The sequence below is a fragment of the Phocoena sinus genome, chromosome 14 (assembly GCF_008692025.1).
Source record: "Phocoena sinus isolate mPhoSin1 chromosome 14, mPhoSin1.pri, whole genome shotgun sequence".
Taxonomy (NCBI): Eukaryota; Metazoa; Chordata; class Mammalia; order Artiodactyla; family Phocoenidae; genus Phocoena; species Phocoena sinus.
The window spans coordinates 43,622,111-43,638,529 of NC_045776.1; the positions used below are offsets into that span (position 1 = coordinate 43,622,111).

A 16,419-nucleotide genomic window follows, 5' to 3' on the forward strand; every position below is an offset into this window, starting at 1 on the left:
TTGTCCATTTCTTCCAGGTTGTCCGTTTTATTGGCCTATAGTTGCTTGTAGTAATCTCTCATGATACTTTGTATTTCTGCAGTGTCAGTTGTTACTTCTCCCTTTTCATTTCTAATTCTGATGATTTGAGTCTTCTCCCTTTTTTTCTTGATGAGTCTGGCTAATGGTTTATCATTCTTATAGCAGCATTTTTTTAAGTTTAAACTGTAGGTGTAGTATTTTAACAAATAGAATTAAAATGTAAGAATTATTTGAACTTACAAGAAGTTATACCACTTAACAGTTAAAAGTAACTATGGTATGTTGAAGTTTTGAATTCAAATGAGACATTATCTCTGCTGTTTTTTTAAATATATCTAGGACAATCTTCAATGGTACACTAAGCAGTTAATATACTATCCCACCCAAATGACTGAATATTTGGCAGTTAAAATATTTCCTTTAACAGTAATCCATAAGGAAGCAATTGCACGTTTAGAATTTTAAAGCCCTTGTGTAAATACTGGTTCTAGTTTCTAGATTTTCTGGTGCCCCTCTACTATCATTCCTTGAGATGGTCAGCTTTAAATATATTGTACATGGAGGACCAAAGAGGATTAGGTTTGTAATACATTTCCAATACATACTATCAGTGACTTGAGTAAAAACAAACAAAACCCATATTTATTAAATCATATATAAGAAGGGGCAACAATGCTTGTTTTGCATTTATTTGTTGTCAAAGAAAAGCTCTTTAAGATTATGGCTACCAAATAGCTAGTCTGGAAGTGATTTCTATGAGTGACTTTAGAGTCGTTAAAATTAAAAAAAAAAAAAAAGGCAGTATAAATAGAAATGGATGAGATTCCCCTTCAAAGTAGTCAGGTTGGGAGGCTAAATTCTCCCAGTGCCTCTGTCACCATTGTGCAAAGTACTTTTGGATTTTTTCCTTAGGAATCTACTACAGAGCTGGTGTGTGAGAAAATGCTTCCTATTACTTTAGAGTTGCTCCTTGTGTATGACAGTTGGAGCTGCTTCCACAGTTGAAGGGAAAGCCATTATGGAGATTTCCTCATGCCTTCCTGTTCTACATGCTTTTCCAACCTTATCTTTTACATTCATGATGTAGTACCTTGACAGCGTTTAGCCTCTAGTTGTCTGGCTGTTAAGAATGATCTGGAAGCTAAAATAGTCTTGTTTACTTAATAAAGTAGACTACTTACTGGCATTAGAATTTTCTTCTATTTGTCCTAGAAACGTAGACATAGAAAATACCGGAGGGTTGTCATTTATATCCAAAACCCTGACTCTGAGCTCGAGAATTTTCTCTAAATCCTGACCCAGTGAATTCACAGCCCGACAATAGATCTAGGAGAGAAAAGAGGAATAATTACATGGTGCAACACATATTTATTAAGTTCTTGCTTTCTTTGAGCATTATGCTAGGCATTGTGGGAAACTAAAAGAACAGTAAGACATATTATTTCCTACTTGAAGGTAGATACAAGTAGTACTTATAATCAATAAGGGGAGGCAAACACTAACTCAAAATCCCATTTGAGAAAAGGTAACATGATAAGTTACACGAAGGAAGAACAAAATTACTGTGACTTCATAGGAGGATGTAATGATTGAGAGATCTTCCAAGAAAATTTCAACAGGTGGAGCAGGGAATTGGCAGGGTGTTTCAAGCAAAGGGATTTACGTGAGGAAGGAAACGGAGTGGTGAAAACTCGTTGTTGGAATTAGGAATAGGGGTTATGGGACTTGAGAATGTGACAAAGGAGAGTCACACGGGGGCTTCAGAGAAATATAGCATTCATGGGATAGGTGTGGCTATGTGGGTGTTTATATTATTATTTGGTGTATGTAAGTGTAATGTATACTATTTTGCCTATGTGATATATTTCATATAAAATGCATTTTGCATCAAGAAAAGCTAATAGGCTGGCATGTTGATTTAGAGTTTTCAGGGAAACATTGTGGGAGACAAGGCAGGAATACAGACTTGGAACAGAAGACTAAGGAATTAAAGTAGTTTGAGGCATACGGAAAAGCAGTATGAGTGAAAGCCTGCAAGCGTAGATTACTATTTGAAGGCATTTTGGAAAATTATGGGGTTTGAATAGAAGAGGTTACAAGATCAAAGAAAGTTTTTAAAATGTCTTTAGTTTTATTTTTCAAGTATTAACAAGTGTTGACCCTAATGATAGATGGAAATGGATTAGCAGCCAATGGAGCAAGCAGAAGAAAGATGAAAAAACAAAGTTGATTGATTAAGGTTCTTGGACAGGTAATTATGGGAAAATAGATAGCTTTTGGGATAAGCAGCTGAGAGAAAGAAGAAAATCGATCCCATTTTTGGATTTAATTCAGAACATTTCTGAACTGGAGGAGAGAGAATTAATTGTGGGAGTTTGTGATGAAGGGCCTAGACTTTTTAATGAAGTTGGTCACAGGTCAGCTTCATAAAGTGGAAATGAGGCAGAGGGTTTGAAGTTTTGTCACAGCAACTGTAAAGAATAGAGTGAGATGCGTTAAGGGTGAATTAAAGTATCTCCAAGGCACATCCTGAGTTCAGGTGAGCTTGAGCAATGTGATTTTATCATAAAGTATGTTCACTCAGGAAAGACTCCATCAGGAGCTCCAGAATCATCATTTGGCACTGGAGTTAAGAGGAACCGATATTCTCAACTGAATTAAAGTAAAAGAAGTTAGGTGCTTGCCCTTCCAAACAAACACTTTAGCTTGACACCGGGGACTGACCAGAGGTTAGCATTTTTGCTAAGGCAGTTAAGCAAACACTCCTTTCTGTCTTAATCTTTTGTTTCTTTTGGGTCATAAGATGCTCATGAAATAAGGGACAACCAAAAATGCCTAATATTGAGACTCTTGAAATCAAATCAAGTATGATCTGAGCTTAAGATAGTCCAAAAATAATATAGGCCTGAATATACATATTCACCCACTTACAATGAAAAAAGGGGTGACCTCTCGATCAACTATGGATGTTATATTAATTTCACCAGTTTTTTGGTTAATAACAAAGATTCCGTAAGGTGGTTGATCAATTCCTACTCCGGAGATGCGGTATGTAACTTGCTGGTTTGCAGCACAATCTGAGTGAATCTGCAGAAAGAGCACAGGTGAAAACATACATTACAGGGAGCAAATCAAGAGTGCTATGTCAAGAGTGCAATTCTCAACTATCTTGAGAATTGTTGAATGTATCTGTTATCTTTTGAGAAATGCTGGAAATAGAGAATTATTTTCCTAGATAAGAGGAATAATAACAGCTTTATATTTTCAATGGTAAATGACAACGTAATAAAAGAAATTCAATTTCTGTTTCTACCAAATTAGAAAAAAGTAAAATGTCACCCTAATAAATCTAAATCTATGCAGTCATCTTTCATGCATTCATTCATTCAACATTTACAATGGATCGTATTATTTTTAGTCTCTGTGCTAACGTTGAGGCTAGAGTAGAGAGCTCCTTGCAGTCTTAAGGAGTTTACCAATATTATTACATAACTTTGATTTTTTTGATTAAAAAAATTTTTTAATGTAAAGTTTTAGAAGAAAGTTTAAAGTAGATTTATGTAGGCGACAAGAGTTATCTGACTGTGTAGAAGATTTTAATTTTGAAAATGACGAGGTTGTGAAACCAGGGCTCTCTTGGAAATAAAAAATTGTATGACTGTAAGCAATCTTATGGGGAAATCTCTGTGTAAATTTGTGTATATATGTTTGTATGTGTGAATCTGTGTGTGGGGATATGTTTCCGTGTGTGTGTGTGCACACATGCGTGTGAGCACGTGTGTGCAAAAGGAAGAAAAGGGAAAATAAAAGGAAAAGAGCATATGAAACAGGGTACATTGTGAATGTCCATAACAAAGCCAAAAGTAGGAATTCAATTCTAAGAAATTAGGAGGCAGAAGTAGCACACATTGAAATAGTTCCTGTGAATGTGCTGAGCATTAAATTCATTGTATAAATCACTATATTTTTTTCATCTAGAGTTTGGGGTGACATATGATCATGTATATTAATTTCACCAGTGTGGTGAGTCAATGTTTAACTGTTTACCCGAGTGCCTAAATTTCTTAATTTATACTTTTAATGGCTTCAATTTTCATAATCTGAATGGCTGCAGTTTTGTTCTGTATCATAATTTCTCAGTGAGATGTGTTCATAAAATATTTAAAAGATAGGTTCTTTTGAAAATTTAACTCCATCCGTTCTGATTTTCGATTTTATGCTTTGGGGTTGATACTTACTTTGGCGATTGGGTTCCTCTTTGAGTTGTCCTCACCTTCACGGCAGGCTGCAGCGAACTTGATCCACTCACGTTTTTGCCTCCTGATGGACCGCCACTTGATGGTGCCATTTTTACTGTTATAATCTCTGACCTTGGGTGGGCAGGATAAAGTAATAGTATCTATTAACTTTTATTCATAATTCACATTCCACTGGAGCTTTTGGAGGATGGGGTAATTATAATGTCAGAAAGAGGATGTTTCATTGGGAAAACTGGTAATTTTGATAATCTATTAATTTTAGCATAACATTAACTTTACTTATAAGGATGAATTGTCTTTGGAAAATATGTTGCTTCTCCCAAACCATTTTTCTTATTTTTAATTTGGAAAAAATTAATTTGCTATATGTTACCTGGATTTGAAATTCACTGTTAACTTCCAGCACCACCTATAAAAAATAAGATAACCATAATTGATTTTTAATTGAATGCTTTGTAATTCATGCTATCTCACTGCTTAAAAAACAATTAAGCAATAGTCTTGTGGGTCATTAGCAGGTGAATCTAGTTTTATCTCTCAAGTTCTGATGACGATGCTAAGGATTCCTTTATGTTTGGTTTTTACCTTTCAATTTTGCTCTTCTTTTCATTACTTTTATTGTTAACCTCTTTTTCATTCTTAGCCTATGCAGATACTTGTAATCATATGAGCTAGGACATTTGAAGCTAGAACCCAGGAAGAATGAGAGTTGGGAACTCAGGACCTCTTAGTAAATCTTGTGCCTGAAGAGCTGGAGATACTCGGATGCTATTTAGTGATTCAACAGCATGTTATGATACTAAAATATTTGATGATAGTTTTGGGATCCGACTAGCCACAGATGGAAACAGAAAACAAAATTTGGAGTAAAGAAAGGATATAAAGCAGAAAATATCAGGAAAGCTTTGGAATATTTGCTTTTTCACTGTCCAATTCTAGATGGAAGATTTTCTAGTATTCTTGAAAATCTTAAGGTGATAAATCTTTAATTTGCTTTGAAATACGAGAATAAAAAGTTCTAAAATAAAAACAATTTTCTTTATGTAAAAATGAGTTCATATTTGATATTTTATTGTTGGCACTAAACAAAACAGATGATATAAATGCATCCTTCCATAGCAATGAAAATAAATTACAAGACTGTAGGGACAAATTGCTGTGTAAGCAACTTTCATTAGTCTTTTCTCCTGCATTAAATAATTTCCCGGTCAAACAAGTGAGCTAGTCAAACAGAGCTCTGCCTAGTTTCAACTCTGGCCTTGATCTTTACATATGATTTCTAGTGAAAATCATACATATAATTTAAATTATTTTTCTCTAGAAACAAAGGCATTTCTAAAAGCACACACACTTATATATTAAGTCTAATATATCAATATGCTTAGGACATTGTAAAATATCTATCTAAAAATTAGGTGTGGATTTGAAGGGTTTGTCTACATTTATTAAATTTAATTTAGAATCATTAAAGATAGTGTAAATTCTTAGCTTTTATTTTTCCCTAAATAAGAAGTTTTGAACTTTATCTGGTTTTTTTTTCAGAATTGCTAATTATGAAAACTGTTATCACAGTTAGATTTTATCTGGACTGTTGATAAAAGAAAATTAGTTTGCATTTTAAAAAATACGAATAATAGTAATTTCAAAATATAGTAAATTACTTTTTACAGTTAGTTTCAATTTCACCATTAAAGAAAAATAAAATTTTAGTCTCCAAGTACATATTTTTAAAAATTGCCGTAACTGATAATTCAGGAAAATATGTGTTTATGGTTAATATGAGTGTGTAAAGAGATAATGTTTTTATTATAGAATTATACACTCCTGGTATCTATTTAATGTTAATCATTACCATTAATCACCATTACAGTTCACTGAATGATAACTAAGTACTAGGCAATGTGTTTAGAGAAATCCGTGCATTCAATCTTCATTAGTACATGTGGTCAATACTATAATTGTCTCCATTTTACAGATGAAGAAATTGAGGTTTGGATATTAATTTAGGGCTAAATACAATCCAGAACAGTTCAGCCTAAATTTGTTCTTGAGGTGTGGGTTTTACAATAAAGTATAAGAGCCTATTCCAAGTAAATTACTAAGTAAAATATACTACAAAGAATTGACATTATTACAACTTTGAGAATTCAAAATAATTCTGATTTTAATCTAATCTCATAATATCCTTGTGAATTAGGAAGGCTTATGTAAAATACTAACAACAACAATAATAGTAATACTATGGGGTAGGGGAGGGGGTAGAAAAATAAATGGCCCAAATCATCCAAGTTACTTTGGACAAGTAACTGAAATGTTATTGTAGAGTCCTTCTTGGGCACAGAATTGAAGTGATGTTAATGCAAATGTGTATTTCTTGCTACCTCTGAACTCTTGAACACTTTTTGCTCTTGTTTGTAGGAGTGGGACGACTGGGGTGTGGGTGTATCTAATTTGTCTGTTTGGAAGCCATTTCTTCATAGCTACAGAGTTGTGTATGCATCTGTTACCTGTCCTGTACTTCCCTTACCACACTGAAGTGTCAGTGCCTGCTGTTTGTTTTGGAGAACTATGCCAGATGACTAAGAAACCTTGCAACTTTATGGAGCTGGGTCATTCTTTTTCCCATGAGTAGCAACTTAGGCAGAAGACCAAGCAGGTTTCACCACAGTGTCAGGCTCTCAACTGGATTAGTAATTAAAAAACTGCCGAGTCTGCTTAAAAATGTGTTCTGTTGACATAACTTTATTGTGATTTGCTCCGAGTCCAGAAAAAACTCTGAAACAAAGTCACTTTTGGACTTTCAAAGGCAAAACAATGAGATAAAAGGAGGACTTGGTAGAGTCAGAAAACTCTCAGTGTACTTCCTCGATTCTCTGAGCTTTAGTTTTCTCATTTGTGAAATGGTGGGGGTAGACTAAATTATATACAGTTACCTTTTCAATTCTGACATCAAATCCCTGTGTGCAGTAGGAAAATATGAAAATTTTTTGATCACAGTAAAGGCATGATAAAATTGTGGGTTTAAAAGATTACTCTGCCAACAATTGGTGGGACTGGTGGGAAGAGTCAGTGATTACAGGCCACCAGCAGCTGAGTGTTTTGCATGAAATCAGGCCAGAGATGAGAAGCTAAACAGGAGCAGTGGCCATGGGAACAGACAGGGCAAGATCAAGGTTGAAATTGACAGGGCTTGAGAACCAATGGGATGTGAGAGTCAAGAGAGGGAAGAATCTCAGGTGGTGGCAGTTTTAAATGGGCAGATCAGGAGCAAGGCCATAGCAGAATTTAGCTGGTTAGAACACATCAAGTTTGAGATGCTAGAGAAAGGCCTGGGCAAAGATGCTTAGCAGTTTGAAATATGACTTGGCACCATGAACAATGGTGGTCCAAGACTGATATATGGAGGAATATCTTCGCAGGTAGGTTAGTTGAAATCATGGGAGAATTTGAAATCCCTCAAGAATACAGCAAAGAAACAGCCTGTGGGTGAGAATGAAACTAGGGGATTCCCTACATTTATATAACTGGGAACAATGACAAGAAATGAGAAACAAAAAGAGAAAAAAGAAGAAGTGGCTGAAAAAAAATAGGAAGAAAATATCATTGGATGTCAAGGATGTCAAAGGAAGGGAAAAGTGAAAGACAGATGGGTGTGAACTGTGTCAGATATGAAATAGTTTAGCAGAGTGAATCCTGAGGAAATCTGAGATTTTCTGTGACCTTGAACAGATGCTTTCAGTTGGATGGAACAGGCCCTTTCTGACTGAAAGAAACTGGGGAATAAGATGGAGGGGAAAAGGACATAAACCATTTTATTTTCTTTTGTCCGTGCTGCGAGGCATGTGGGATCTTAGTTCCCTGACTAGGGATCGAACCCGTGCCCCCTGCAGTGGAAGCATGGAGTCCTAGCCACTGGACAGTCAGGGAATTCCCAAGAGGGCATAAAGATAGTCACTTTTCTAAGAAGTTTGGTGATTAAAAAAAAACAACAAATATATGTGATGGTAGAATTAGACGTAGTGTCCAAGGAAATATTTTGGGAGAGGGAGACGGATTTTTGAAGGAGGAGAAAGAGGAGAGTAAGAAATTTTGATTTGAAAGCGGAGAGGTTCAGAATGAAAGTCCTTGATGGAGATGTCATGATGGGGAGAGTGGGAGGGAACAGGCAGAAAGAAAGGACTTTGAAGACAGAGTAGGGAAGAGAGGAGGATGGAGATGAAAATCACTTGATTGGAGAGAGAAATTGAAGGACACTATCCTGAATGATCTAGACCTTGTCCCTAGAACAAAGATAAGGTTATTTGGGGGCAATTAGGGGACTAGTTTGGATTCTGAAATGAGTTGGGAATATGTTCTGTGGAGACTGTGACAGAGAATCACTTAGAGATGAAGACAGCGTTGTCAAGCTGAGTACATCTCAACTCTCTTGACCTCTGCCTATGGGTGTTGCGGTGAGTCGCTTAGCCATTCGGTGCCTCAGTTTCCTCAACTGTATATGAGACTAAAGCCCTTTCCAATTAAGACATTCTAAGAAAGCAATGCATAATTCACGTAAAGCGCATCCTCAATGAGTCCTCCCTGAATCATTATTTTAGGAGCCAATCCACGTACTTTTTTAAAAAGCCACAAGACACAAAATTGCATGCTAATTTCAAGGACTCTCTAATTATACTCATTTTTAGTTAGTTCTTTTGATATTGAGGTTTACATTTCTTTGCATATAATAAAAATGGTCTTGAAAGTAGTAAGTGATTTTTATAAGGAAAACCTCTTGCGTTTAATATTGTAAGGTAGTCTTCCACAGTCTCTTGATAGTTTTTTAAGCATCAAATTCTGATGTGTTTAACTGTTATATACATCACAAGGATGAACCTGAGATAAAGCTAAAATATAATAATTTGCTTCTTTTAAAAAAACCTCCTGTTTTGTCTTTCCTTTGTATTACTTGGACAATAGCTGTCAGTCTGGAGTTGACAACACCTTGATAGCTCATTCCTCATATTTGTTTATTGGTTTATTTATTTATTTGACAAATACGTATCAAATGTATATCCATACTTGGGTGTGGACCCAAGACTGGATTAAGACTTTCAAAGGGCTTAAGCCCTAAAACTATTATGGTAAGCCTTAGATTAAATGTAAATGTTATAGTGCATCGTAAAAATACATGTTAGGGAAATTCAGCGTGATTATTTTCATGTTTAATACCCTGATGATATTTTGGAGTGTGTGGGGGGAGAAAAAGATAAACTATCCCCAAATTCCCTTTTGATGCCTCTACTTTGTGAATTAGACATCTACTGAGCAACCTTGCACTGGTGCAAGGCACTGTGAAGTATACAAATGTGAATCAGAACAGAACCTGCCCTCCAATAACTTACAGTCAAGTCGTTTTATGAGCAGCAGGCAGCCATTAATTTCTGAAGATGTGGTTTTTCATTAGACAAGGTTGTGCCCTGTGCTCATAGACCAACTGAGAGTATGGATGAGCAGCCAGTGGCATTTAAACCACTTTGACTTGCCTAAGTCCATTAAAGGACCTTGCATGCCAAGCATAGCCAGCAAGGGTGACATGACCCAGTGTTCTATAAGGGTGTTCCCTCACTGAGGGAAGCATAGTGAGTCTAACTGCAGTACTGAGCATGCATCCTGCTTCTGTGTTAGGCAATGCCTGTTAGGACATAGGGAACCTCAGCAACAGTGTCCTTGAAGAATGTGTAGTGGAGAAAAGAGTTATCAGAAATTAAGTGCTCTGAGTATAGACAGAGTGTTATTTTTCTAGATTCATGAGCCTTGTTAAGTAGGTAAATCTTGTCCTTTAGGGGCCATGCCTTCAGATTTATCCAGTTAGCATTTCCTAGTTCTTTAGGTTTTTTATTACCTAAATCAGACACAGCAAAATGTTTTACTCTGTGGCAACTCAAACCAATTAAATGATGACAAATTTGTACTCTCTGTTTTCATAAAAGTGAAAGAACATGGTGATCCTAAATCTGCTGTGAAATTCCAAAGCTTTTAAGAGCATCATCATTTTGCTTAAATACAATTTGTAAACTTAACAGGTGAACTGAAATGCTGCTTCCATTTTCTATAAAATATTTTACTTGGGGTTTCCCTGGTGGCGCAGTGGTTGAGGATCTGCCTGCCAATGCAGGGGACACGGGTTCGAGCCCTGGTCTGGGAAGATCCCACATGCCGCGGAGCAACTGGGCCCATGAGCCACAACTACTGAGCCTGCGCGTCTGGAGCCTGTGCTCCGCAACGGGAGAGGCCGCGATAGTGAGAGGCCTGTGCACCGCGATGAAGAGTGGCCCCCGCTCGCCGCAACTAGAGAAAGCCCTCGCACAGAAACAAAGACCCAACACAGCCAAAAATAAATAAATAAATGAATAAAATTTAAAAAAATATTTTACTGAAGTTCCAATGTCTATAATATGTATCACTGTAATATGTGCACAAGAAAGCATAAAGAATCCTCTCTTTTGCTTCTCTTCTGTTTGGTCTGTACTAGTTTGTTAGTCCTTCTCTTGCTTTAGGCATCAACGAACACAATTATGGAAATTTAAGATGACTGGTTCACATTAAGTTGATGAATTATGTAATAAAGTATATATTACATTCTGTGTATTTTAGCCCTGGTCCTGAGAAATACTCTAAAAACACCTGCTTTATCCTTAATAATTTCAGCTAAGTTCAAATTGTGGAGTTAGCTTATCAGGTGGTCAGAAGGGTTTTTTTTTAAAGGAAGTATTAACCATGGAAAGAAGAGAAGCTAGGCTGGTATGATGAACTGAAAAACTGATCAATCCTGGTAATAGATAAAGATAGGTTTATTTGTTCTTTGAGTGTAAGCTGCAGAAGTTGGCTTTTATAGAAAAAGACATCTTGAGATTTGTATTGATTTGAGGTGACTGATGGGACCAGGTAGAGTCACAAGTAAGTTTTAGAAATCAATAGAACTATAAAAATTCTACTGGTTCTACTTTGCTTTCCCACAGTCACCATGCCATATCTTATACCACTGTTACAACCATTCACAGAGATTTCTTATATTTGATGCAAAGGTAACATTGTTTTCTGGTCTAGAATTCATTCAAACCACCCATCAGCCCCCTGCCAGCCACACACACTAATCTCATGGAAACGAAAAAGAAAGAAAAATAAATGTAGCATCAACATCATTTATTTGGCTTGCAGTGTTATAACAGCTGCAAACTATTGTCTGTCCAGCCAACTTGTCTAAATAATGGAATAGTCCTGTGACAATCTTGGTCTCTATAAGAGCAGGTTCTTCAGCTTTATTCTGCCTGATCTAACACATTAATTTGAACAAGGTCTAAAACTTAAATGTACATTGAGCAGACTATACAACATACTTGTAAATACATGGTTGCCCAGCTCTCAGTGGGTTTGCATTAAAGATACTACCAGCTTAAATGTCTTAAAGGTCTTCAAAATTGTCCAAATATGCTCCCTAATGTAGATTTTCACTTAACAACTTTGAGCAGAGAAGAATATAAAGACTTTACATAGATTTCTTTCTTTTTTTTTTAATTGGTAAAAGCAAACCATTCAGAATAAGGCAAGCAGAAAAGTAAGAGGAAGAGTTTGCTATAGTGATGGTTAATTTTCAGAAAAAAAGTATTTTAAAGCAAAAATATATTGGATAGCTCCAAAGGACATTTATCCAAATCATCTGGTAAAATCAGTAGTAAAAATTGTGATTTTCTAAACCTCAGAAAGTGAAATTTTTTACAAGAGATGTTACGATAACATGAAATGAAACATCTCAATTCTTTATAAGTTCTTTGAGAAACAATTTTCGTAAGGTGTATGAGAAACTTATGATTGATTCCAAAGCAAAATATGGCAACAAACAAACAACCTACATATAAACAAACAAAAACTATCCAGACTCAGAAAATAAAGTACAGTGCTTCCCTGGTGGTGCAGTGGTTAAGAATCTGCCTGCCAATGCAGGGCACACGGGTTCGAGCCCTGGCCCGGGAAGATCCCACATGACGCGGAGCAACTAAGCCCTGTGCACTACAACTACTGAGCCTGCGCTCTAAGAGCCCGCGAGCCACAGCTACTGAAGCCCATATGCCTAGAGTCCGTGCTCCACAGCAGGAGAAGCCACCGCAATGAGAAGCCCACAAGCGGCAAGGAAGAGTAGCCCCTGCTCGCCGCAACTAAAGAAAGCCCATGTGCAGCAACAAAGACCCAATGCAGCCAAAAATAAATAAATAATTTTTAAAAAAAGAAAGAAAATAAAGTACAAATGCCCAGAAATCTCTCTACAAAGAAAGTTCAATGAGGATACATGATTTTGATAAAATGATATATTGTACTGAAGAACGACTAGTTACAATTGGCTGTTTAAAGGAATTTTATAGGATGTAATTAGTTAGAAATAATCATAAAAATAGTAAAAGAAGGCATCTTATAGATTCAATGAAAGTACATAAGCATCTGAATAAACTTTAATCAACTGACACTATAAAAGGCCTTAATTGGATCAAGTTTATATGAAATTAAAAATAAAAGTATTTTATTATTGCATAATTAACAAGCGCTCCTATGTTCAAATGATGTACTCTGTGGTGCTCATTAATCCCTGCTGTGTCCCAAATTATGATATCGTCTCATCCTCAGGATCACGTCCATGGAATAAGGCTAATGTTTGAAGGGCAGTTTGGAACTACAGCTACAGCTTACTGATGCTCATTTATAACTAAATTCACTAGCTATGGCCTCTCAATTAAAAGTGAATTCAAGTTAACCAGCATATGTTGAATCAAAGATCTAACTTGTTATTATAGAAACCCAACAATCCAGTTCAAAAATTAAGCAAGTAGAGACACATATGCACCACAGCACTACATCTTGCCAAAATGTAGGACAATTTACCTGACACTCATCTCTTTGGATTATATTAAGCTTATTGTGATAAAGACTACGATTTTCAATTTTTCAACATAAGTGAAATTGAGGCAACACACTGGTGTTTCCCTTAGGATTATCTCTAAAAAGAAGACTAGTAACATGTAGGGGGGCAATGATAAAGCATTCTGTTACATTTCTCTGATCATAAAATGTACAACTTTTATGTCACAGTCATTACTGACCTTCCAGTAGTAAGAACCAGTATCAAAATAATTATACTTACTCCTTTATTATAGCCATTCCTTCACCTACTATGTCATTTATAAATCTCCTGTACCGCCATTCTTTTTGAAATTAAAAAATGTTGTTTTAAATGAAGTTATAGTTTATCACTGTGGGGCTTCTGATATTAGTGATATGGACCCCCAACCACATATGGAACCGTTGAGATTGTTTGGATGGTGAAGCCAGTCACAAACAGCTATGATTTTAATTTGTATGGATCCTAATTTTATGTTTTAAAATTTAGAGTGAATCTACTAGCAAAGATACCAAAAGTATTGGAAAATGTCTAGGTTAAAAATCAAGATACTCCTGTGAGATTGGTTTTCAAAGCCTACCTGCAAAAGAGAATTTGAACAACAAAATGCTATTAAGTAGTGATATGACTTTCCCAAATTCAGTGTTTTCCTGGCATGACTTAGCAATGACTTCGATATCAGAGATGTGATATGATGAGTTAACCCTGATGCGTTAATATGATCTTGAGTCTTCAATTAAGGAGAGAAACACTATTTAAAAATCTAGTTCATAAAATCACCTTACCATTAACATAAACCTTTAACGGGTTTAGGTTGGAAGTAACATAAAAAAACATTTAAAGTCCTCACTTGTTTACAGTGAAATGATGATGGAAAGTTTTTAACAGGATCCACTTACCAGGAAAATGAACAGCACTGCAGCTGTTCTGAAGAAGGGCCAGTTCATTGCTGCTGGGTTCTCTTACATCCAAGACCAAGGGAGTTTTGTTTGTTCTTCTCTGTTCTTTTTCCTCCCCCCACTCAGCTGGAGTCTGCTTAAAATAATTTCTCAGTAGATGTTCTTATGTGCAGGCTTTGAGGTGTTTCTTTCTTCTTTGGGAGCAGGTCTGAATGTACGTATAACCTGTCTAGATCCCCACCCTAAAAACTTGGGCTGGTCTCATTGCAGCGCTTAACAAGATTATCATTGCTCTCGGGTAAAAGCTTGGGGACACACCCTCTTCCAGCTGAAAGGCAGCTCTTTGTGAGGCATGGAAGTTTCATTCCTTTATTGAAGGTTTCCAGTGGTAGGCATTTAAAATGATCAGAAGTGTGGAGAGTTGTACAACTGATAGGGGCTTTTCACCCTATGCTTTATTTACAGGTTGTTTAGCTTCTTCCCATGCTAAAAAGGCAAGTGGAGTCTGGAAGTTTATATTATTCAAAGAGGATTATCTGGCCCATGCTCCTTGCCAGATCTTCAGATCACAGTAGAAAATTATAAACTTTCCATTTCAGTGGTCTTTAGGAAACAGTCATTTTCTAAGCTATTTTTTAAGAGACAGAAAATTTGCTAATGTAAAAGTGAGGATTATTTTTTAAAGCATTAGTTCATACAAGCAAAACTGTGATACTTATAATGTTCCTTGCATAAATCACAATTCCTTTTAAGTGACCAGCCTAAGTCCAGGGAAGTCTCTGTGTTCTCTCTAAATGAATACCTTCCTTCCCCAATTATTTTTCTCTCTTTAAGTTTCTGTCCTCTTCAAATGCAGTAAAACAAAATTTAAAATATCACTAAGCCAGCTTAAAAGTAAACAATCAAATCCACCAATTAAAGTCCTGTTGATAATTTTAAAAATGAGGATCAGAGCCTGAAATGCTAATGGAAACACAGAAAGCTGTTCTTCAGGTGAGGTGGGTTAAAAGTCAATGACGATTCCCGAGCCCAGAGCCAAGAATCTATATAGTGAGCCAATTAGAGCACAGGGAATACACTGGAGAAAAGGCTGCCCACACATGCAAACGGGAAACTGAATGCAGCCCTGAAGTCTGTGAAAATAATGACTCTCACAGGGAAGCCTTTGGAAGTGTTCTGGGGGTAACCTCCTGTTCACCTGGCAATGTCTCGTATAAATATTGTGAGTGGCAGGAAGTCTGTGGAGATCGAAATGGCAGTCTGGAAAAAGAGATCTATCTGGTAAGATGTTGATTATGGTCAAAAGGTGTTAAAAAATTGTCCCAGAAAGGAAGGATATCTCTGAGGGTCAGAGGTTCTCTAGAATGCTGTCATTTCACTGCAGGTATGTGGCAAAGAAGGTTCCTCCACACTGACTTGAAATTTCATGCTATTCATCATGGAGTTTAGAGGGAAGGAGATAGGCTCCCTGTATTTACTTGAAGTGCATAAGAATGCTTATGATAGGGATTGGTTGATGTGAATTAATAAAATAAAAGGAGATGATCAGGCCAAATTTCTTATTCATTAAGTAAGATAGAATGTAAGTATCGGCCTATGACTTAGTCTGAGTAATGTATTAGTAGTAGGACCGTCTGACCATGAATGACTGAAGACTCACTGGGCACTGGAGGCGAAAGGACTTGCTCCTGCAAGCTTTCCACTGGCCAGTGAATGTTTTATCCACCTTGAATTCTGGGCGTGGTGCTAAGATGTACACAGGGCCTCTTCATCCGTGGAATGACTCTTCCCCACACCCAGTTCTGACTCCACCCCTAACTCAAGGCCTTGTTCCACGGTACCAACCAACTAGAGCATCCTAAGGCAGCAAAGTCTCCAGCAGCTTTCTGGAGAGGAGGTGTGGCAGAACTCCGACGCTGCAGAACAGTGGCTATGTTAATTGTCACATGAGAACTAGTGACATTAAGCAAGAAATGGGGAAGGGAGTTTATGAACCACCATCCCTCCTCCTTCATCTCTTTCTCTGCCTTTTTCTTTCCTACTCATCTTAATGTCCTTAGAACAGTATCGTCCAATAGACAACCTCCTGAAATGTGGAAACATTCTCTATCTGTGCATCCACTATGGTAGCCACTAACCATATGTGGCTATTGAACATTGGAAATGTAACTAATAGGACTAAGGAACTGAATTTTTAACTTTAAGTTAAATTTAAATAGCCACATGTGGCCAGTGGTTACCATATTGCCCAGTGCAGAGAGGTTAGAGCATCACTGCTTTTATTATCTTCCATTTTATTCTAAGCCTTAATTCC

The 16,419-nt window shown here is 36.6% G+C and overlaps 1 protein-coding gene across 1 annotated transcript in view; it reads right to left on the reverse strand.

Moving 5' to 3' along the window:
- The window catches only part of DSG1 (desmoglein 1), a 37,715-nt gene extending 23,562 nt beyond the window's left edge, over positions 1 to 14,153 (reverse strand). The window contains exons 1-5 of the mRNA XM_032602796.1: positions 14,106 to 14,153; positions 4,654 to 4,689; positions 4,260 to 4,391; positions 2,953 to 3,108; positions 1,203 to 1,347 (exon numbers count right to left, since the gene is read on the reverse strand). Of these exons, the coding sequence (XP_032458687.1) occupies positions 1,203 to 1,347; positions 2,953 to 3,108; positions 4,260 to 4,391; positions 4,654 to 4,689; positions 14,106 to 14,153 (517 nt within the window). The remainder of the gene's footprint in view (positions 1 to 1,202; positions 1,348 to 2,952; positions 3,109 to 4,259; positions 4,392 to 4,653; positions 4,690 to 14,105) is intronic.
- Between the last annotated feature and the right edge of the window lie 2,266 nt (positions 14,154 to 16,419).